Raw genomic sequence first — 24,815 nt, forward strand, 5'->3', positions numbered from 1 at the left:
CAGCAAAGTCTACAGATAAGCCAACAGCCACTGAAATGGTGACAGATTCTAACACGTTTAGCTCCCACCCAAGAAGAACCAGAGAACCTACAGTGACAAAAATAGTTCCAGCTATCGACACCTTCCCCTCTCGGTCAGGGTCCGGGGCTAAGCGATAAGCCACTCCGTAATGAACAGCAAAGTCTACAGATAAGCCAACAGCCACTGAAATAGTGACAGATTCTAACACGTTTAGCTCCCACCCAAGAAGAACCAGAGAACCTACAGTGACAAAAATAGTTCCGGCTATCGAAACTATTGCATAAAGGCTGATGATTATATTCCAAGTTGTAAGAAGCATTACGCTAAACGCAACAGCAACCGAAAGACCCATGGCAATCAGAGTCCCATCAGAAAGGCTGTCCTGAAGATCGTAAAATTCGAGGTTACTCACGAACCAGCCATTGCTAAGACCTTCCGGAGCTGAACTAAGCTCACTTGAAATCCAGGAGTCCACCTCTCTGTAGAACTGATGCATTTTCTCATAAGCCAGCGTGAAGAGGTAGGTGCTTTGGAACTCCAACACCACTGCCCTGATGGTGTCGTTCAGGTCAAAGCGAGGCCCTGGGGTTTTACTGTCTAAATGGTACCCTGTGCTTCTTTCTAGCTCCATTATCGCTCTCTTGATACATAATTCAAAAACTTCTTGTTTGTAGGGAAAGCTCCAGTGGCTGCAGCAGGGGTAAAGAGCCGGCTCGTCACAGTCTTGATTTTCCATCCACTGCTTAAACGTTTCAATGAAGCAGCTCGTGAAGTCTTGTTCGTCAGTCTGATAGTAAAATGTCTGATTTCTTAACTTCTGACAGAAACGTAAAATCCACACCTGTGAAGCCGGGCTAGCGATGTTAAAACTGCTATCTAGCTGCAGCTTTCCTTTACTTTTAGGGTTTAAAGGGTCACCGTTATCCTCAGGTGTGACACCCCAGATGACCGTAATCGGCATGTGGAGCTCTTCTCCGTGGTGGACACGTTCAAACATAAAAAGCTTTTTGTATTCTGCATCGTATCGTTCAAAGGGGTGAGAAGACCTAAATACCTGAAACTCAGAGAGCTCCAAGGATGGCAATTTCATCTTTGGATTTACACACACGATATAAGCTCCACCTATTGTTAAGGCAAGGAACCAGAAAAGCCAGATGTATCGAAACTTGATAACGATGCACGGCAACACTTTTTCAAAAAATATCCTGGACGCTTCTGAGACTGCAAAAATAACCTTGTGGAACATTTGGCACAACACTGTCCAGCAGTTTTTGTTGCTGTACACCCTCTGCTGAGGTTTCTTAAAGCAGCTGAAAATATTGAGAAGGTATCGTTCGTGTAACACAACCACAGCAGGCAGCCACGTGACCATCAAAACGTAATTCACCAAGATGGCAGTGCCGGCGTAAACACCAAAACACCTGATTGCTGTGATATTGCTGACGTAATTAGCGTAGAAGGCAGCGGCGGTAGTAAAACTCGTGACGAACATGGAGAGAGCAGCGTGCTGCAAGGTGATGCTCACCGTCTCGGAGGTTCCAGCATGAGGTTTGTCAAACTTTGTGTAGTTCCAAACGTCACACAAGACAAAAGCATCATCTGCTCCAATCCCAACAAGAATAATCAACGCAGTGAGGTTCATGAACGGAAAGAATTCAAAATTAAATACTACCCGATAGAGAAAGTACGAAATAATCAAGGAACTAATTATTGCAAACATCGTCATCAGCGTGATAAACATGGACTTTGTGTACACACACATAACTAATAGAACAATTACAATGGCTATGGCAGGATACACAGTATCCATCAGCAGGTAATCCTGGAACAACCTGTGTTTTATTCCAAACTCGATCCCGGTGACGGTGGTGACACCGTCGGAAGCGTTCCAGTTCTCAAAGTTATCTAGGTAAATACTCATCATGCTTTCCCCCTTCTCCGTGGGGGAGAAGAGCATGCTGTACTTTAAAGCTGGTAGGACGTAGTCGGCTGTCTTTGGGCTTAGGAAATCCTTGTCCACGAGATAGTGGAGGATCTGGTAAACAGCGTTGTACTTGGTACACTTGCGAGGCACGTTTGTACACTTGAGCTGGTCCTTCCTCTTGGCGCTCATATCCCAGCAGTCGGGCCCCAGCGTCCCGTTGTAGTAGTATTTGGCACACGTGCGGAGCAGCTTGAGGGTGTGGGAGACGTCCCTCTCCACGATTTTTTGACAGGAGGACCTGTTGTTCAGGATGGCGATGTAGTTGCCCAGCGTCCAGCTGGGGCAGCAGGAAGCCGCAGTGGCTCTCTGGCAGAGATCGCCAAAGTGGGAATGGGATCTGATCTGTATAAAGACAGGCAGGGCAAAAAAATCCAGTTTTAAGGAAAGGTCTGAATTGTTAGAAGCATCCACCCACAAAGAAAAGAATCGCAAAGTGATGAAAATTCAGGTCATGGTCCTTTTGGGTTAACATTTTAAGTTCTTATTTCCGCACACACTGGTTTTGATCAGCATCCTCTGCCATGCAGCTGACTAAAGCAGGGGTAATTCAGTGCACTGACTTGTCACAGCGGTATAAAACTGGCAGAAATGTTACAAATATTGTAATTCTATTGTTTGAAGATGCGCTGAGGGTTGTTTTTTTTTTTCCAGAGTGAGGGCTGTTAACTTTCTTCTATCAGCTTGCACTATAGTCCTGAAAATAAGCAATCAGCCACTCATCAAGGAGGTTTCGTTCTGCTCAGAATCACATACTGCAGGCCCTAAGAGAGGCAGGGACTTACTATCCAGAGAAAAACAGAAGTGCCAGCTTTACGATGTCTTCCACCATCTGATCTCTCCTCTATAACCCTCATTTATGAGTCTTTTTTTAGCTCTGGTAGCCGACAGACACTTCCCCAGCCAGGCACTGTGTGCCCCCGAGGCACCAGCTCCAGGGAACGTGGCCGGGGCAGGGAGCTCCCCAAAATAAGCCCTGCTGCACCAAGAGGGGGGTCGTGCCTCTGGACACTGTCCCCACTGTGGGATGAAGTCCCAAGAGCTGACTCGGGAGCAGGGGGGAGGAAGATGCAGCAGCAGCAAGGCCAGAGAGGATGACTTAGCTAACTCACTGTAATCACCCCAGGCAAAATTGAGAGTAGCTACAAAACAGAACTGAGACTCTTAAATAATAGGGTTAGATCAGGGAAAACAGGGAGTATAAGCCTTAAAATCCAGAGCTTCTGGCTCGTTATATGTGACAAACTAGAATTAATCCTTCCAATATTTAGATATATGTAAAATTTCAGTCTTAATCAAGCTGCACAGAATGAACACATATCAATAGACACATTAATAAAGTCATGTGCTTAAGAGTTTACAGGATTGGGCCCTGAAACCACTATCTATGTGTGCTTTAAATTTAGATGATCTATAAACCTACCATTTGGCTTTTTTTTTTTTTTAACAAAACTGCACAGGTTTCTTATTAGCCATCCTTTATAATGCAGACAAACCCCCCTGCATTTGGGGATTCTCATGGCAGTCGTAAAAGCTTTAATATGGATTTAATTTTGTCAACCAGTTTCTCAACAATAACAAACTGGCATTCCAAAAAAACAGGATAATTCACATTTGATTGTTTCCAGATAAAAACACTCACACATGCAAACTCAGGAAAAAGCGAACAACCTACTAAATAAAAGGAAGCACTGGAATAGCATATCTCTATTTTTCATGGCACATCTCCAGGTTAATCCTATGAGGATATAATAGGCAAAGGGGGAGGAAAGGATCGTATTGTCTTCCCTACGTATTCAAGTTCAAGATGGGACAATGAGGTTTATACGCTGTTCTTCAACACTTGCTGCAGGCCATAAACATTCACCGGTAACTGCTGCCAAAGATAAAGTAACACGAGCTGGCAGCTGGAAATTAGAAATTAAAATACAAAATCTAGCTCCGGATGGCTCATTAAAATGCTCCATAAAAAATTAATATATTGTAGCACTGAGCTTTGTTGGTGATCCAAAGGAACTGAAAAGGCCGTTTGGCTGTTGCCAGCCTCGGTCTGCCACTGGCAACGTCCTCATTTATTTTGGAAGGAGTAAGGAAAGGAAGGCGGGCAACCTGCGCGCGTTTGAGATGTGCCCAAATGGATCCCTGCAGTGACAGAGAACCACAAACACACGGGGTTTGGGGAACCCATCTGAGGAGATCATTTACAGTCTTTGAAGTTTATAAAAAAATAACTGTTTACGCTTTATAGGGAAAACATTCTGCAATTAATAGGTGAAAGAAAGGGCTCTTCTTATCCAAGTAGTAAAAAATTTGCACACCACCTACGGCTATTTGCTACATGATGTCTCCAGGAAGATTATGGGACTACCATGTGCCGAGCAGCTGCAGGATGGAGCCCCTAAGTGTCAGTAAAACATATATTTAAAGTAGTTACAAGCAGATGGGAATACAATTAACACATAGGGGATATATTGTTAGCTCATACTAAAGCAAATAGTAGCTGGTGCTGAAATCCTGCTTATCATCAGAAAAATACGTTAATTCTAAGGTTTGCATTTCCAAAAAATAGTGTCTGATTTTCCCCTCTTGGAATAGAAAAAGCTTTGCCACTTATTTCAACAGCCTTTTGGCACGGACAGGCATGAATTCAACAATAAAAACTACAGCCAGAGGAGACTCCATAAGACCAGAAGGTCGTTGAAGACATCAATTTATCCTGATGGCTGCGACACAAGTCAACACCCTCTCCAGGGGCTGGCTCTAGCAGAACCCAGCATTTACAAGTGGGGCATATTACCTACTTCATGACTTCTATAAGGTATTAGAAGGGCTCAGAAATTGTTACTGTTAGAATCGTTGGTACGTGCTATTTGTAAGTAACAAGCATTTTAGAAGAAAAAATAAATGAAAAAATCCTCAGCCCTTTCTGAGCACTGTATGTCTAATTTTTATTATAAATGTACATAGAGCTGCAATAATTGCAAAACCTAACCATATCAATTTGTTTTGTCTCCTAGCTAGCTATAAATCAATGCTGCTCTCACGATGCACTGTCATTCTGCTCAGCTAAGACGTTTGATTACTATATTCTTACGTAAATACCTAAATTACAAAAAAAGATCCATAGAAAGAATATCTGCAACAACCCTTCTCCATCCTCTGGATGGTGTTATAAACAAAACCAGATAAATTCCCCTGTTTTTTAGCTTTGTCTGCGTGCTGACGACTCGAAAAGGATGTGAACAAGGTGACGTCCTCTTAGATGCTACAGGATGGCAACAGGCAGCAATACAAAGTTTCAAATACAGGCTTCATACCTGCAAGTTAAACAAATGAAAGGCCGTCTTTACTTACCCTCAAGTTATCTACATTGCACATGGACTTAATTGCATTCAAATTCCATAAATTCTCTCCTTCTGTTGATGTAAACACCACTCGTGAATAGCGATCACCTGAAATTACAGGAGGGGGGTTTTAGAGATGATTTGGGTGTGGCCGGTATCAAAGACCAAGGCAAAATCCCACCAATTCCAATGACACAGATTAAATCTTTGTCGGGTCATGGGAATCCACCTCCTTTTCGAGAGGAGCTATTTATCTGTAAGACTCAGTCCACATTAAAGTTTCAGTTTCCTTTAAGTGCTTATAGTAAATAGGCATCTTCAACATTATATACCACTTAGAAGCACTACAGACTGCTATTCAAGCAAACTGTCTTCCGAAATATGACAAACAAATACAAATCAAAAGATCTAATCAGCAAACTATGAAATTCTTGGCACGGCATAATGGCAGTGCACAGATAATAGTAATCAAAGGCTGATTTAGTAAGTCATTTGGGAATATAAATAATAATTATAAAGCTGTTTCTACGAGAACGTTTTTGCTTTAGAAGCAAATGACTGCAGTGGAAATTGTTGTGATATCCTTGAGGCCATTTTTAAGAATTCTACAGTTTAGACACATACAGTTTAAATTACAAATTAAATCACATTTATTAGAAGACAGTTTTTAGGAAAGAAAGTAATTACTTTGCGGCAGCGAGATGTTTCTGCATAGCTAACAAAGAAAACATACATACAAGCACAAATACATGCTACTGCATAATTCAATATGGAACTTTGGGTTAAGAAACATCATCACGGTAATTACAATATTCCAAACTGCTGTGAAACGGGCAGAGTTTTTGCCTTTCATGTAATAAAAAGTGCTTTATGATGTCTGACTGTGCCTTAGGAGGAAGGGAACTGGGATCTGCAAAGACAGACACCAGGAATGACAAATAAGGGTCAGGAGGAAATGGACTGTTTTCTTTACATCATGGACTGGCCAACTTTCCCATAGGAGCACGATTCCTTCGTGAGGGCCACAGCTGAGACTACGCAGGGACGGGAGTGGAAAGGAGGAGAGTGAGGCTACGCAGAGACAGGCAGGGCAAGGGGAGGGAATTCTGCTTCAGGCTCCACTTAAGGCTCAGTAGAGCTCTGAGCAGATTTTCTCTTCCTCACACAAGGTCTGCTCAGGCTGGTTTGGTTCTGCTCGTGGGAGCAGAAATGACGACATCGCTCACATCCTCTCACTTGGATGTAAGACCATAACGAAATTGGGGAAAAGAATTAAATAATTTAAAAAATAATAAAAAAATCCGTTTTTCACCCTGGTTTTTACTGGTCATTGCTCTCTCAGATCAAGTAATACAAACAAATAATCTCACAATTATGTTTTTGTGCTCTGTTATCAGCCCTCACATATTGAAGTCGCTGCAAAAGAGCCCGGGTCATTGTATGAATGAAGGCAAGATCTACATCTGCCAACACACGCTCCCTGCCAGAACAGACTTATCACAGGTCTGCAGTCTGCCTTGGGAAAAGGCAATAAAGACTTCTTTGTCTTTTCTGTCCTCTCGTTTCACTGAGACAGCTTCATCAGCCTTCAGGACTTTAAGGTGGGATTTTTACTTTGTTTCTTTGAGGGAAATGCTTTGTTTGGGGTTTTTGCGTGCGTGTGATTTTTGTGGGCCTTTTTTTCCTCAACAACCCCTAAATCCTGGAGAAGATACGACCTGTGGGTGTCTTTTAGGACATATACAGGAAAAGGATTTTGAACTAAGTTTTTGTAGAGATAAGTTAACAGCACAGATGCAACACAACTTCTTCCCTAGTATGAATTAAGGGCTACCTCTACAGTCATACACCAAACACTGCTTTTACAGTCATCAGCACTTTGGATAACTAATAAAAATCTTTATAGGAAATGGAACCACTGAAAGAAAGCCACTGAATACAGTTGGTTCCTAGGAAGAACCAATGGAACACAGCATTTCAGCCCAATTTCTTCAAAGACTTCTGCCCACAGAAAGAAGGTGATACTGTGAATGCACTAACCAAAAAACATAAGGCACACAATATACAGAAAAGCTCAGAAATGATTCAGCTGGCAGAAGGTTTTAGCTTTCCTTACATCATTGCTCCACTTACTGGGAATATCGCAGAAGAAGGTGTCCTTGTGGAAGTTCCACTCTGCTTGTCTCTTCTCTCTCTCGTAGTGATCGTCTGACCATCTGTCATCCTGATGACTAAAACAGAATACAGAGTTTTACGTACCGCAGCAAAGAGACTGTTAAAAGGAGCATCCAAACCAGCCACACATCTTAATAGCTCTTACATATGAAAAAACATGTATTTTTACCAAAGTGAATTTGGTATTCAAAAACTGAAACATTGTGTTTTTTGCTATTATAGACTTCAAAGGACACTACAATGAGAGTGTAATACTGAGTACCCCAGTATTGAAAATACCCGTAATTCAAAAGATAATTACAATTATAAATTCTTTTGAAGAGCTTGTGATGGAAATATCTACTTCTGTGCGAACGGCCTGAAGAACTGTAGAAGACCAGTTCAATGTTTGTATGACATCAGTGGCAGTATATACATTAACTTCAGCGGGTCTTAAAGCAAGTGCTATGTATGCATAAAAAAATCCCCAATAAAATAAAATAAAATGCATTTTTAATACGTACCTTTTAGCTTGCTCATCTGCATATTTGAAAGGATAGTTTGCAAGCGTGGCTTTGTACCCCGTGTTTTTGACCATGTTGTTCCACGTGACCAATCTCTGTCCTATGGCCGTCCCTCGTGGTTCAAACCCCTGAGAGAGAGCAGCACAACATTCCATTAATACTTCTCATTCTTTCACTGGAACAGGGAAGTGGAATCACGATCAAAGTGATGGACAGTTTTCATTAAGAAGCACAGTTTCTCCAGGCATCTACTTCTAAAGGTAAAATGCTTTATGACAGGTCAGACAAAATAAGGGCCAAGTGTCCAGAGTGACAAGAGATTAAGAATTCTGGCACGTACAGCTTCTCTCCCTGAGAAGTGATGATGATTTGTCTATCAAATGTTCAACACTTCATCTGCAGAGCAAGGGTGTTCTACAAAGTCCTCTTCTGTATCTCAATTCTCACTCTTTACTGTTTAAATATGACTAAAACCCACTTAAGTACATCTTCTTCATTTCTCCAAGAATAAGGCAAATCTTTAAACTATCTTAATTTCTCCAAGAATAAGGCAAATCTTTAAACAATTTTCAAAGTAGCTTTGAAACAATTTTAATAATTTGTCTGTTTTCAAGAGCTACACATGACATGGATATGTACAGATATATGCTACTATAACAGACACAAAAATAACTTATAGGAACAGTATATTTTTATTTGAGGATAATAATTCAATACAGTATTTTCAATAAAAGTCCTGGAAGCTACTCATGGGTAAGACAGCTCATGAAAAGTACGAAATGAGTGCAGTGTTTAATAGAATCTGATAAAAATTACTTTGTCTTTCAATATAGATATCAATTCATCCCCAGAAGGCACCTAGAATCCCCTTTCCTTTAACAGATCCTGCCCCTCGCTCTTTGAAACCTGCCTGAGAACATATGGTCTGTGTTGTTTTCTGCTGTACATCCAAAACTGGGCTGAATTTACAGTATTCAATGTACAGCAGCTCTGTTGAAGGAGACACGAGCTTTCCATAGCAAAATTTAAACAAGTGGATAACACTCTCTGCTGCAACTGCATCTCTGTACCACCGTTAGCTGCCCCCATGTCAAGATTTAATACATTTATTTTTTTAATTAGAGGAGTTACAAGGCTCTTTACCAGCTCTTTTCTTTCATGGATTCACTAGACAGAAATTGCTTCTGCAAGTGTACTGCCAACTGAATCTCACTGGAAATTGGCATATTAAGGGTCATTTTTTACCTCTGGGCAGATCTCAGTTTAAGAGGAACGTATCAATTTCTGCAGTTGCATCTGCTGTTTACTGGTACCGCCGAAAAACCAGCAAAACCAAAAATACTTATTTGACAGGAGAGCTGATTAATATTTACCTACCAGCAACGGATCAGAGAAATCTGGAAGATCTGGAACCAGTATTCCAACCAGGGCACACACCACTATCAACACCGTACACATGCCCAGGACCACCACGGGCCAGTCGGCTATCAGCGCAGCGTAGCTACGAGGAGAGGAGCAGACAAAAAGATGGTACAGGAATAAAAATTATAAGCCACAGCAATAATTTACATAAAATTTTCTTAAATAAAAAATGCAAAAAAAAAAGCATATGTGCAGTGAAAACTTCTGTTTAAGACTAAACGTATTTTATATAAATATTTTTTCCTTAACTTTATACTTAACTTCTAGCATGGATATTATAGCAATAATTTACATAAATTTTTCTTACATAAAAAATGCAAAAAAAAGCATATGTGCAGTGAAAACTTCTGTTTAAGACTCAACGTATTTTATATAAATATTTTTTCCTTAACTTTATACTTAACTTCTAGCATGGATATTATCCATAGGTGGGGACTACTAGGAAATAATTGCTTTGTTAAAAATTTAATGATAGAAATCATTACAGCTTCTTCTTTGAAACTTTAGGCTTTTAAAAGAAAAATACCAAAGAGAGGACAAATTAATTTTAAAGTGGCACCCAAAAGAAAACATTTCTTCTGTATTTAAAACAGTCATTAAAAAAATTACTCAAACCCTATATACTAATGATCCATTAAATCTGTTGCAAATTCAAAGGTGCAAGGGAGTTGCAACATGATACATAAACTAATCAGCATTAATTGTTTAGTCTTCTAGTATAACATATTCTTGGATTTTCACTCCTACTTCAGTCTAAATTTTAAGAGTGCATGAATTTTTATATGCAAATGAAATTTTCACCATTTTCATAAAACTGTTAAATTGACAGAGAAGTATCAGAAAATAAAATGAGAACTAGAAATCTTCATTTCTTAATAATTTTTCTTATAGTAAAGACTTGAATTCACAGAGTTTATGTTTCAAGGGCAGCACTGTCTAATCTTGGGAGCAAATAGAGTACAGACAGTCCCACAAAGCTTAAAGGGCATTAGAAAAATAATTATAGGCTATGAATCATTCTGTATTGATGGCCTCAGGATGATCTATACTCTTACCTCCTCTACTTACAAGCAACATAACATGAAAGTTTAGAGCAAAGCACTCCCTGGACTTATTTCTACTGTCTTAAAGGATTATTTTCTGCCCCATAGCTCAGATGGGAGGCCATACCCAGTTCCCTGCTCCAGCAATGGCTTCCCAGTTTTCTAACTATAAAATCAACCCATTGAGCAAGTTTATTGCTGATTTCCCATCACACATGGAAACAGGGGTCTGGGTACAGGTCGAAGGAGCAAGGAAGTCCAAAGCACTGGGCGTGTCTCAATTTTCCATTAGGTAAACGTGGAATAATTCATACATTCTCACACAAGAGGTTAATTAGCCAAAGCTTGAAAAGCAATCTTAAGTGTACGTTTTGATTGAAGTGAATCACAAAGGGGCAGCTTGCCAAATGAGCAATTGTACGAAGTAAAAGTGAAGGGAAGTAAATGACCTAATAGAATTTTCCTATTTATAGGACTAAATGTTTTCCTAAACACCAAGTACTAGATGGACTAGCTATTAGAGACTTTTGCTCTGGAGTCATAAAAGTTATAACCAAGAGATTTATTTTCCTGTTCATCACTAGTGCCAGGTTTACCCTTTTGCCATGTTGTCTCTACACCTCCATTCTCAGCTGAGCTGCTCTTCAATGGGTTAAATTCTTCAATCACTCGCTGTGAAAGAAACTATGTCCCAGGTGAGGCATTTAAGGTGTTAACAAGCCACGTACAGAAGTGCTCATCTACACCTGCAGATCTGTCCTGTTTCTTGTATCTCACACTGAAATTCAGATCAGCAAAGCTGACCTGGGCTAGAACATCCCAAAGGACTAACCATACTATATTTTAATTTCATTTTTCTGAGCAGCATTTGGTGCTGCTGGAGGCTCTGGCTCCAACCAGGTTGCCTTTAGCCAGCCTTGATCCCAGCCCACCACAAGGGGTTAAACCTGATGGCAGTCACTTTATTTTTCACTCAATAAAAAGCCATGAAACGAGTTCAGTTACTTGTTATTTTCTCTGTGAAAAGCCAGCCACTGCCCTCACTTAGATTCTGTGTAAGTGACCGCTTGCTGATAATGTCCTAGTCCAAGAGGAAAGCACTTAAATCAATTCCTCAGCCAAGGAATCACCCACATTCTCCCAGCACATCCTTAGTGCCAAGCACATGCTTTAATACTTTTCTAAATCCTGCTTTTGGATGCCTAATTAAAACTATAGCTGCTCAATAAGCTGGGCATATGGCTGCGCTGATACACTATTGTTTCTTTTTTTCCTCAAAACTATTTAAGCACTAAATGATGGATTCTCAGTAACTATGACACTGCCTGAAATATCTTTTTTATGCCATTTCACCCCCTGCTTTCAATCTAGCTGTTGGAACAGCAACACTGCTGGAAGCTGCTGTTCCATGAAGATGCATATAGTTCTCATTCATGTCTTTCCTTCCGCTGTTTTTCATCCACTTGAAAAAAGTCTAGGGTTTTGGTGGTTTTTTTCCTTCATGTTTTAAACAAATACAAATGCTTAGGAGTATGTAATTCAATCTACAGTTATCTCACCCATTTAACACCACGAAAAAACTGGTTTCAAGCAATTTGCCCCAAGGTGATCTACCTCAGATGCTTTCTTAGAAAGCAGAAAGGAAAAAAAAAAAAAAGAAAAAGTGAGAGAGTGCTCCAATATGTCCTCACTTTAAGCTACTGCTTAACACACAGAGAGTTTTAAACTTTTCAGTTAGCACCTATTTGCAGACATACTCGGGTTAAACCACCAGCCAGTCTCATATACAAGACAGAAACACACCATATATAGTTTCCCTATCATAAAGAAGTGGCCATGAGCAACAGGTATTTGTGTGGTTGAATTCATACTAACAAACAGATTTACGTAACTCAAATCAGGTATTTAGCAAACAGGTTTGTTCCTTACTCAAGGCAAATTCTCTGACCCTGCCATTCTTCAGGGAATATGCAGCCCAAACCTACAGCTCTTGACTCTGGGGGGTTTCTGGTTTTAGGCAGAAAACAAGATCGTTACGATGAAATTTCTGAGCTTTTCGGTCAGGTGGTTTTATCATTACTGATGACACAACCAAGCTGCTGCTCAGAACAGCCCTTAATCAAAAAGGTACCGAGTCACAGGTTTTTATGCCAGTGCAGAAAGCAGATATACACCAAAGAGAATGGCATGGACTGTAGTAAAAAATAAAATATGTGTCCCTTTCAGAAATTCACTACCCACTGCAGAAAGAAATACTTTCCTTGTCTCTTTTTTTAAAAAAAATCTGGTTTAATTTGATTGTCAACTATTTTCTTTTAACACTCCTCACTCTTGCAATGTGTGGGGAATCACAGTTTTGCCATCACCTCCTCTACTGCCTTCATGATTCTGCAAACCTCGCGTGTGACAGTATTAGTTCTTACCTTTTTGGTAACTTGAACGGTCTGGCTGGCCTGGAAGGAGGAAAAAAGAGAATAATTGAAAATATATGAAACATACATGCAAGCGCCAATTTGTTTAATTCTTCCCATACATGGATAAGCAGCTAAATTATAAAAATCAGATATTTTAGAATATGAATTATTTTAAAAGGCATACAATCACATTCAATTGAGTCTTTGCAAACAAGCAATTCAGAGAATAATTACAGCTACAGACAGCTGGGTTTTCAAAAGTGAAATTTTATGCAGCTGATTTTCGGGATTAGTTTTTAAGAGGCTTCCAGTTTTCAACAAGAGACCAAATAAACTAACACGATAAAAATTCAGTAGCATTGAGAACCATGACAAAGTTTGGGTATGATGGGAACAGACAACCAAAATACCACATTCTGACATGGCAATTCATGAACCTTCTTAAATGTCCTTTGTAATTCAGCTACAAAAAATCCTTTTGGGCATAAATTCTGTCTTGTCATAATGAAGCAAATTAAATTACAAAAGGTGCTTATATAAAACAACTTTTCTATGCAAGTCTTTGTTATTTGTTAAAAATCTCATACCAACAACGTTACTTTGATAAGGATATCACAACCCCAAATACAAATTCTTCCTATCTGCCACTGCTCACAGCCCACTTCAGATGTATATTCCCAGCACCACTAACTAACAGGACAGCAAAAGGGTGATGAAAATGTAATCGACAGCATAGAGTAATACAAATGTGCCCATCACTATCACCCCTTTCCACAGCAGAGAGGATAGGAAAACAAATTAAACTAGCAAAGCTAAACACGGATGCTAAGCTCTCTCCTACTCTTCATCCATTCATGATGTCTCTCAAGCAAGAGAGTACATAAATATAACTGCGATGGATCAACAAATATAAAGCTGATATATTTATTTCCTCAAGAAATACAAATCCAATATATTTATTTCCTCAAGAAATACAGATCCATATTAATTTTCACTGTTATAAGAAATAAGAGCAAATTTCATTCGGCTGTAATTCAGTGCTGTCTGGAAATGCTCCAACCCGAGCGTGTAGCAGAGCTAACTGGGACATGCCCTTGGGTGGTACATAGTTGTAAAAATCACTCCTTGAAACCATGAGGAAGCTGGAGAAAAGCAGAATAACCAATTTGCAGTTGCAGTAACTCGAGGATTAAGGAAAAGTACAGACAAGGATTTTCTGTTAAATCCAGCCACAAAAATTTAGATTAAATTTATGAAATGTCACCAGCCTTCTTGTGGTGGTACCAAAGGTTTTTGGCATTAGTTGTGAAATTGAGTATGTTCAGCACCTCTGAAAGTCATATTTGTGCACCTCGGACTACAAACCAAAGATTTATATGACAACTCAGGTTTAAACTGGCAGACAAAATTCCTTTCCATATCCTCGGATGATCATTACCACGATCACCATGGCTCTACAAAGGGTTAGCTGGGTCATCCAGAAAGCCATGACCACATCACACACAGTGCCCCAAACCGGAGGTTTGATTGGACAGCGAAGTACAGAACTGCCACAGAATCACCCGAGGTCCTCAAAAAGCTGGTGAGACACGTATTTGTTGGGAAGGACCATGGTGTAATGGATATTATTCTGCAGGAATCTTCTCAAAGTATCTTCTTGTATAGTCACCCTTCCCACAGCTCTCCCAGCCCCTCCCGCATGCAAAACCTTAGTACATGTGCATGTTTCAAACCTCTCTCTTCAAACTTTATGCTGCCTTTCAATTATCTCTGTAATCACAGGTCAAAACAGATTTTCTTAAAAGAACGTAAAATTTGTTCAGATAGAACTTTCAAAAATTAACTGAGGCTAATTTGATTTACACAAAAGAGGTAAAAATACCACACAACCCTTCCTCATCCTCCTCCTCTCCCATCAAAACCAAACTACATTTCCCTCTGTTTCCTCCACCTGCAAAATATATTCAGTGCTGAACAAATGATGATGATTAAGTCCTTCAAAGTGAGGGAGGGTTAAAGGTCACACCTGCTATCAAACTGTTTGGTTTGGAAAAGCAGGCATTAAAAACCCCTGTGTACACTGAATTCCAGCAGTGTAACCAATCTCCTGCAGCTGTTGTGATGGCTCTATTATATCAGGGGATAGGAAAAGTTATCCCTGAAAACGATGCCCCAAAAATTCTTTAGTTATGCTCGAAAAGACAGAAATGCATGGCAAAACCAGATCTTTCCCATTTAATTAACACTGCTGTGTCTAATTTTTAAAGTATTATACTTCCAGTTAGTCCGTTTAAATGACACCACTAACCTCCAAAAATAATAATAAAAAAAAAAAGTCTAGACAGAAAAAAAAAAAGAAAGCCTCATCAGTTTTCATGAGAAAGAAATGGTGAATTCCATAATTGTGCTGGGACCAAAGCCAAGCCCATCCGTGTATTAAATTACCCCCGTGCTTAGTTCTCACAAGTCTGATAGTGCAAAGTGACAATCACAGTTGTTTGTGACGGACCCAGCACAACCCAGTTATGACAAAAATGACAGTCACTGATTAAAATCTAATGCACCAAGGGGGGAAAGGGGAAGGGGAAGGAAAGGACAGGCTCTGTTCTACCACCATTTACTGCAAGTGTCAGCCCTTCTTCAACAGATGCTTCACTTCATCCTGTCCTCTCCTAACGGCAAGTTCAGACTGAGCCCCACACAATTAGGAACGACATGAAGAAGGGATAACGAGATCAGTTAAAAACCCCAGACATTTCTCAACACGAAACGCACTTGGGGGACCAGCACCCTGCTTTGCACTATGGTGAAAAGGAGGAACGGGTTTTTTAAAAAGCACTGTGGTAATATCCCAAATTTTACTGTAGGAAGTAACGAGTATCAGGAGGACGGATCAGGGCACCAGTCTGGACTGGGCTACCACAGCTCTAACACTCACCTCACCGCTCTAAAGAAGCACTTAACCTCAGCATTTTTACCAGTCCTTTGAACGCTGAGGTAACAGAAGACATTTGTGCCTTCATGTCCACACCACCTTAAATAGGGGCAATTCACATGGATTAAAAAATACTATTGTCTTATAGATTTTTCAATCTGTGAAAGAAGATGGCTAGAGCTCTAGGCTCCTGAAGGGGAACACACCATGCACTGGGCCACATCCTGCCTCCAGGTTCTCAATGAAGCCAATGTTTCCTTTTGGTTACAGCAGTGGAAGGGTTTTCTCACAACAGTCAATAGATTGGCACGGGTGTCACAGAGAGGGGAGTGTGGGCTGAACTTCAAGAACCACAATGAAAACTTCTGGAAACCATAAATATTATTAAATCTAATTCTATGAGCTTCGTGTTACCTGGACATTACATGGCTCAAAGCAATGTCTCACCAGTTATGAACTCCCAGCTGAAGGGACTGGAAGCCCTGAAAAAGATACACACCAGCCTGTGCCACCACTTCTCCTACTTCATTGAAGGAACAGGTCTCAGATGAAAAAGCACTGACTGCTGATAAATGCCACCCCTTGGCAAATCCAGCTGAGATCCACACTCAGTGACATCTGCGTATGAGCAGTGACAGCCAACCATCATTTCAGGGCTCAAACAATAGCACAGAAATGGTCACTGATGGAAATTTGACAAGAGTAGGAAAAGCCCAATTTTCAGAGAAAACTAACTGGAAAGGCAGCTGGTCTCCTTCAGTTTGGCACTGAGCTGCACAAGATTTTGAAAATAAATGTATAGCTTACAGCTATTTATCATAAAGTGGTTGTTACAGGGCTGTAACTGGTCACTAATAGTATTGCACATAACACACCAGCAGAAGCAATCACCACAACTGCTCCAGCAGAAGAGGAGCCACCATAAATGAAAACTGCAGACGTTGCAGCAGATCTGTAACACCTTCAGTTTCTGGTGCCGTGGACAAACACCAAACGTGTGGCATAATCTTGATTCTACTTTCCTCACGCAGGTATTCATAAAAGGGATGCACTCTCTTGATCCAAATAAAGATCGCATCCATAAAAACACATAGCATATTTGTTACATAGTGTACTCTCCAGGACACAAATCATGTATCTTCTTTCTGAAGCACCTTGTATACCACTGGTTTCTAAATATAGCTATAGCAAAATCCTAATCATTAAAAACTTCTATGATTCTATAAGGAAAAAGCCAACAGCAGCAAACCTAATTTTGCACTCTTGCTTTTCACTTCAAGATTGGTTTGAGTAAAAAATGTTAAGTTACGACATAGAGCTGTACTTACTGGGAAAAAAAAATAAATATCAATATAAAGACTCCCTTTGTCCAAGGATTATGAGGTGTTTAACTTCAGTGCTTTACTTTGCCAGAGGGAAGCTATTCCCTTTGTTGGTAGATCTGGTTACAAGAAGCGATAAAACATAGCTTTTTGTCATTATTATGCTCAAGGATAAGCTAAATCCCTGCAGGACAGAACGAGATACGCATCATATTGTACACCTTCCATTAGAACATACAATACAAACTAAATCCCGGCAGAGGAAGAAAATCCTTGTGTTTTCAGAGTGTCATTGACCCAGGAGAACAATCTGAAATGCTCTAAAATATCAGGCTCGCTTTGGCTGCTCTATCAGGTGTAAAGCCTACGTGCTTTATCATTTTAACAATCACTGCAATCACTCAGACAACAAATCCAAGAGATTAAGTTGCCAAAAAACTTTTTGCAAGCCTCCCAACTTAATTTTTCACTACGATGTATAGAGTTTTCCTTGATTCTATTCATGAACTCTCTCTGGATGTTTTTTAAAACATGCAGTGTTTATTGTATTTGTCTGCACTTAGCTTTGCTTATTTACATCTATAAGGGAAGGACAACTCACAACAGAAGGATGTTGTAAAGATGACAGAGAATTCAGTTTTCTGATAAGTTGCTTTTTTTAAGTTTTATTGAAAGCAAGAAAAAAGCCAAGAATTGTCTTGTCTCCCACAGAGGATGCCAAGGAACAATGGAAAAATATTTTATATTTTTCTCTCTAGATTATCAGTGAGGTGATCTGAAACTAACTGCTATTTCATCCCATTAAAGAGTGTGAAATCTCAATGTTGCAGCCTTGCTTAACCTTATACTTACGAATTATTTCTGCTAAGGCTATGCTTATGCATAAAATTAAGCAACTAGTACTTTGTAGTAGAGAGACCAAAAATCAATATGCTATTTAGTAACTGTATGACAGACGTCGATTCGCATTTTTAAAGTTGAGATACCAAGCTTTGTAAAGGTTTTTGCCTGCTCTTCTTGTATTTTTACCTACCTCTTTAGTTCCAACTTAGCATCTGCTCTATGTTCACAACAAGTTTGAGCAAATAACATTGACTTTCTGCAAGGAAAGCAACTGCAAAATCATTGTCTGAGTGATTCTTGCTCTATCTGATTTAAATTTAGCATAAAAGCATATGCTTTACTGACCTACAGCAGGTACACTGGGTAAAGCCAGATTCTTTGAACGTCAGTGGCAAACCCTATATACTTAACTAAGCCAAGGTTTTGTTCACTTTCTGCTGTGAAATCAACATTAAACTTTTTCAAAGCAGGTTAATAAAGTAACAGGTAGTTTTGACATCTCCCAAACACTAACTTCTGACTCATGCCAACACACAACAGGAAAATATGTTTCCATCAAGTCAATAGCAGTGGGAAAAGGTCAATGTAACCATACTGACATCCTACACATATGTATTTTCATTTGGAAGTTATTTTGGTAAGTTTAGTATCCCAATATGAGTCATTACATGCTAAAATTAAAACTTATATAAATTTACAGCATGCAGAAGACTTGAAGTTGAAATGCTCCTATAAACATCTCCAAGGTTTAGGGTTTGTCCACCCCTGCCTTGCCGCTCCGTATGGGCTAAGGATTTATTTAGTAAGTTTTCAGTTTAAGGTTCCTTAGAACCTAATTTTTGCAATATTGACTTCTATGCCTTCCCTCTTTTATGTTCAACACTTGACTAAATACTATCAATTGCTAGGAAAGCTGGCTCTTTCCCTTAATAGCATCTACCTCCTTCACTTGATTTCCTTGATCTACAGGAAGCAAACCATCTTCTCTGCAGGAAAATCTGACAGTGTAGGAAGGAGCCAGTAATATACACCTTACAATTATTTTTCTTGTATTCTTCTTTCCCTAAGCTTTTCTCCAATGAACATAGCCACTTTTAAACACACTTCTCAAACTGTCAATAAGAAAATGGCCATCAAACATACTTAAACCGGATTGTCCCAGCTTTAAATGGCAAAGTTTATACATAATTTAAAGTATATTCTTCTTCAAAAGTTCAAAAGGTTTAATTGAAGCTGTATATACGTACTCCTTTAACTCCCGAAGCACTAAGGGCAGGACTGCATACAGTACTGCTTGGCAAGTTAAACAAAAGTTCTGAACTATTCAAGACAATAAAAAAGGCTTAGTAAAATACCACCATGAATCATTATTTGAAAACAAGCCAACAGCTAATTTGGAGCAGACTAATATTATTTCAAGATCCTTCACAAGTCTAAAACCATTAGTCTTTTTTCTTTTCTTGGTAATTACAGTGAAATTAATAGATATGTTCTGGGATTTAAATGATGACTAGAGTAGTTTTCAGCATTTTTACTGGCAAAAAGTTCCTTCCTTAGAAATATTTTATTTCAAAGCTGGTTTTATTACACTTCCCAGTTGAATGGAGCAACGCAAGGTCACGGTCACATCTTGTATTTCTCTGACAGACAGGAAATTAACACGACCCAAGAAATCACAACATACAGACAAGAAAAACCCCATCCCATGATACCAAAGAGAATGAAAGAGATGTACAAGAGCACCTATTTTTATCAAGGTATTTCTCCACAGCGCCTGAAACTCATGTGGTTATAGGCATTAACGACTGACATGAAGCACACGTGAGTTGGGCTCAGGAACAGGGAGGTTTCAGGCTGTCATATATCACGCCTGAACTGGTACATGCTTCACTCTTCCTTCCTGTGCAGATGTAAGGATTTGTGACTGTGAGTCACTGGGGGGGAGTCATTTTCACTCTCAGAAACACTCCTTTGACCAGAGAGCTTTTTTGAGGACAGTCTACAAGCCCTTACAGTTTCCCCAAATTACTAGACTGACTATAGGGACAAACGCTAGTCTTTATCTCTCTACATATTTATCTCTTACAGCAAATGAAAACATTGTTACTTAAGGAAATTTGTTCTAAATTTAGCCTCGGACATACATTTCAGCGTTGAGCTGCTGTTCCAATGTCTGTGAATTTAGTCACCTGGAATGTCATAATTTTTAAATGATATAAAACAAGTGTATATTCAACACAATTAAAAGATTTTAAAGGATTTACTAAGTAATTACAAAAAGAAGGCTCTCTAGCTTACGTGACGTAGATGAAAAAACTGCACCTATATAATGCCACGTCACCTGAGATTAAATTTGTTTGCTCAGTAGGAAGCAAGCAAAAAAGGGGATATTTACTGAACATTTAAAGGTTTTCAGTATTGTAGCTAAGACCCCAAAAAAGCACTGCAAGATTAAACAGACCATAAACCAGATTTAATATAATCAAAATCATTCAGCAAAAAGTTAGCAGAAGTTCATTCACCTGACTGAATAAACTAAACATCCTACAAAATGAAATATAACACAAGAATTTTGTGGAAAGGTATCCCATTAACATCACAGAAAATACTGGAAAAGTGGGAGAAGCTATGCGTATAAGCTTTTCTAGTCCAGTACCCTAAACTATTTATGATTTTATTTAAAAAAAAAAAAAAACCAAACTGATTTCCAGACAGAGAGGCCAGGCTTTCAGAAATGTGACAAAAACAAACCACAAACTGATTTCCAGACAGAGAGGCCAGGCTTTCAGAAATGTGATCAGTACTTAGGATTTCTACCTGTAACCTCCCTTCTCTGTACTGATTCTTTTAGTGGTACCATCTCATTTCTATTCTGCATGAATAGTGAAGGCTTCCAGAGCTTGCTTTATTCAGCAGGTATCCCGAGCAGAAATCTCACAGCAATCTTAGTGTAGCAATGCCAAATTGCTCAGGTGTCCTCTGCCTTTCTCTCTTGGATTGTGTTTGGGGTTTTTTTGTTTTGTTTTACTGTAAAAGCATCACTGACTACTCAAAAGCACACATATCAATTATTACTTACTAGGAGATGAAGACGACATTGAAATAACACCAGAAAGCAAGGACAAGTAATTTTGGAAGGAGCTAGAGACAGAGACAATTCTGACAACTAACAAAGAGCTTTCCAAAGCCCACGTTCCTCACTCTGCACTTTCCCCCCATCATACGGAAGACTGAAAAATTTTAAGAAGTAGGAATATCCAAATCTCTCAAAGCCCATCTCTTTAAGAAAATCTGGTCACTGGCCATGTTTGGTTTAGACTTTTGCTCTTTATTGTCTAAGGTTGTCTTGTTTCGTATTTGAACCTTATCACAACCTACCATTAAATGAAAAGTGCAAGAGAACAACTATACATGGTCAAAGCATTCCAAGAAACTGCCATTGATATGGCTGTTCTGCATCTTTGCTTTTTTTATGTATGTAAATGCTCATCTCAAAAACCACACTGATTAGTCCTTTCCAAGAATGAACGCTGCTGATACTGGTTTTCCAGTCAATTTAGTACAAAAGCAAGGCTCCATGTTTTTAACCAATTCCCCTCCCATTATCAGCTTTATGTCTTCTGAAGACGGCAGTTCAAAGGCTCAGCACATTGCCAGTGAAGTACTAGCTCTTCTGGTGTTCAAGGAAAGGTGAGGGATGCAGGGCACGAGAAATGCATCTTCAAGCACACACAGAACCTGGAGTTTGTAAATGATGGAGAGATAAGGTCAAAATACAGCCCAACTGGTAACTGAGCTACATTCAGACCAGAGCAGGAACCTCCCACGTCTCTCTTTCCTACCGTAAAGCTTAATTAATACAATTAAAAGTTTGCAAAAATCCCTTGGACTGCCTAATGAATGAGATTATTTTTTTTTAAGTGCACTTAATATTTTTCTAAGCATGTTATTTTTGATTTGGTCAGCCACTGAATTATAAATGGCATTTTTTATTTGTATTCTGTCTCTGCGTGTCAGCCCTTTGCTTTCAGCTCTGTGCAGGACTAATAAAAGTGCAGCATGTTGTCTGCATAGCCAATGATGCACGATAATTATCTGGGAAGAGTAAATGAAGTAATAAAACCAGACTAAATCTCATAAGGTATCACACTCAGGGATAAGAATAAAGTAAGCAAAAATGAGACAGCCCAGCTCAAATTATTGACTGTTCCTAGTTTAGCAGCTTAAAAGAGAACAGAGCCAGAATCTGTATTGTTTCCATAAAAACTACCAACACACAGGAATTCCTGATGTACAGCGTGAATCAAGATATTTGCAACATCTTGAACACTGAGTGAAATGATGGGAACAGCTTTGGCCTCTTAGTTGCTAAAGGTTGAGAAAAAGTTTCTGAAACCACCTTCAAAAATCTGACCTAAAGGATTTTTTTTAAGGGTATCTAATTTTAATCTTCCTAGGGGAAAGGAGTAAATCTTTTATTAATCTATAACACAGTAGATGCATATGTATTTTGTACAAAAGACATTAGTACACAGTTCATATGAAAAATGAAAACAAAAGTATCTTTTAATGCATCAAAATCAGCAGGAGCTAACAATTTTCAAAATGGAAAATATTCAGATAGGTAGAAAATATTTTATTTAAAAAAACTCCATGTAGGAGTTCTTGAGAACTGTTAATGTTGCTGAAATGAGAATATTTGAAAATATTGCATACGCTTGTATACGTACAATCAGCTCTGCAAGCCACGCAGAAGGTACTAGATAACGATTATCCTTTTCCTGGAATAAAGCAGGGAGCTGTTTCATAACAAAGTCTTGTTATTAAGATTGGTATTTGGCAAACATTCCCTTGCTTTTTGAAAAAACAAAAAGCTCTTTATTTCTTTCTGGTTCTAATCTTTATGCCACGTAACTAGAAGGTAAATATAAAAGTGGGTAAGAGGCAGCTGTAATGTTCTATCCTCACTTCACAGCTTGATTTTTAAAAACAAAAGAGATCTCCTTTTTAAAGTATTAAACTGTAAGTATTCAAGTGTGTCTGCAATACTGTTTAAACTGTGTGGCACAGAATTCTCTGAGATACAGCAGAGCTCTCAATCCCAGACCCATCCCATAAATCTGCAATGCCAAAACAGTTCAAAAGAAGGCTTAAATCTAACTGAAAGGAAGATGCACAATAAAGTCTGAAGATAGTAAGGCTTTGCCAGTTACCTGGCTCTGAAGCACTATGGGCTTTGCCTTGCCGAGAATATAAATTGGTCTGGGCAGCGAAAACTTTGAATCCAGCAATTCAAACTCACGGAGCTTTGGGAGCAAAATCTCCAGACTGGGCTGGCTGGGGATGAGAAGCGATTTACGTGTATCCCAAAGTTTTAAATCTTAGCCAAACTAATGATTCTGTGAGGCTTTAAACTGTGTCATCTTCTAGCTTGATATGACTGTGTGTTAATGGAGAGAACATCCCACGTGTCCTTTTATCCTGACCTTTTTTTTTTTTACCAGGGAGAATTCAGTTGCTTTTCAGAAGAGCTCTCTTTACCGATCTGCTTTAACCAAAAGCACTAACAGTCTTGAAAAGTAAATAGGAGGTGATACAGAGCAGGTCTAGGCTGAGCCAAGGGTACTTGTCTGAATTTATTGGCTCAGTGTTGCAGAAGTGCAAGCCACCTACACACACCAGTGGTTTGGAGCAGTCTCCTCACCAGCAGCATCATCGGTTCTTCCACAGCTCCCTGACCTCTCCTCCCCTACCTTTTGTCTCCAATTCCATAGGTCTAAGCGCTATCACCAAAGAGAAAATCTAAAAGAGCCAGCATCAAGATTTGCAAGGAAACAGGTAGCTTTTAAACTGGTGTTTCCCATTAAAAAGTTCACGTAGAGGCCAGAGGAAAGAAGCCATCCAATGTAGTAGCAAAGGCAACAGCCACGCACAGCCCTGTCACCCCACAGCCCTGAGACACAGGGCTTCCCACAGCCCTGAGACGACTGGCTGCACAATCTCTGCACATTCTTCCTCTCCTGCTCCTACTTCCATGCACATTTTCCTATATAAACACCAGATTTTGAAAAATACCAGGAATGGTTTGAAGAGTTTTCTGGTTTTACGTTTCTTTACTGCAGTCTTTAGTTCTGCTAGAAATCTGCAACCCTTCATTATTTATTTTATCCTCCTTTCATCCCGCTAAACACGCTGCTGGGCTGCATAGTTTTACTCTTCCCTAGTGACTCCTAACTCAGTGCTTCCAGTGGTCAAGTATCAGTCTCCACACTTCTTCCACTGCTTCACAAAAACAGCCTTACTGGGTTCTTCTCCCTCGTGTCTCCTGCCTGCTCACGAAGGCTGCTGGTGACCACAGAAGCAGAGGGGCAATAACAGAATCATAGAATCTTCTAGGTTGGAAGGGACCTTAAAGATCATCTTGTCCAACCGTCAACCTAACTGACAAAAATAGACACCCACACAACAAACAAGGAGCACTACCCACCTTCCAGGGGCTCTAAGCCCCACAGGTTTCTTGAAACACATCAGTGCCTTCAGATGAAAAGGGCTACTTCAACGTGAGTCCTCCACAGGGAAAGGGTACAGGGGAAAAAAAAAAAAAAATTCCTCAAACAGTTCATGAAAAGAAGAACTAAATCATACCATGCTCCAAACAGGTAAGTTCAGAAACTGTTTGTCAGAAAGCAAATCAAGTCCCCAGACAATTGCATTCTGATATGGAGAGATGGGTGGAACTTCTCAGGGAGTGTTTGTGTGGTCAAGATATTATGCCCACTAAAAAAAAAGTTGTATAAACACATCTGAATGAA

At 39.5% G+C, this 24,815-nt stretch overlaps 2 protein-coding genes across 4 annotated transcripts in view; one reads left to right on the plus strand and one right to left on the minus strand.

The window, feature by feature from the left end:
* Positions 1 to 6,941, plus strand: part of TLR5 (toll-like receptor 5) — a 42,500-nt gene extending 35,559 nt beyond the window's left edge. The window contains exon 2 of the transcript XR_001413004.1: positions 6,744 to 6,941. The gene's annotated coding sequence lies outside the window, so the exon portion shown is untranslated. The remainder of the gene's footprint in view (positions 1 to 6,743) is intronic.
* DISP1 (dispatched homolog 1 (Drosophila)) overlaps positions 1 to 24,815 on the minus strand; it is an 82,470-nt gene that overhangs the window by 1,476 nt on the left and 56,179 nt on the right. For all 3 annotated transcript variants that reach the window (XM_014950864.1, XM_014950866.1, XM_014950865.1), the window contains exons 3-8: positions 12,913 to 12,942; positions 9,402 to 9,525; positions 8,025 to 8,152; positions 7,480 to 7,577; positions 5,357 to 5,454; positions 122 to 2,347 (exon numbers count right to left, since the gene is read on the minus strand). In XM_014950864.1, coding sequence (XP_014806350.1) covers positions 122 to 2,347; positions 5,357 to 5,454; positions 7,480 to 7,577; positions 8,025 to 8,152; positions 9,402 to 9,525; positions 12,913 to 12,942 — 2,704 coding nt within the window. The remainder of the gene's footprint in view (positions 1 to 121; positions 2,348 to 5,356; positions 5,455 to 7,479; positions 7,578 to 8,024; positions 8,153 to 9,401; positions 9,526 to 12,912; positions 12,943 to 24,815) is intronic.

This window comes from Calidris pugnax, unplaced genomic scaffold, assembly GCF_001431845.1.
Source record: "Calidris pugnax isolate Ruff unplaced genomic scaffold, ASM143184v1 scaffold24, whole genome shotgun sequence".
Classification (NCBI taxonomy): Eukaryota; Metazoa; Chordata; class Aves; order Charadriiformes; family Scolopacidae; genus Calidris; species Calidris pugnax.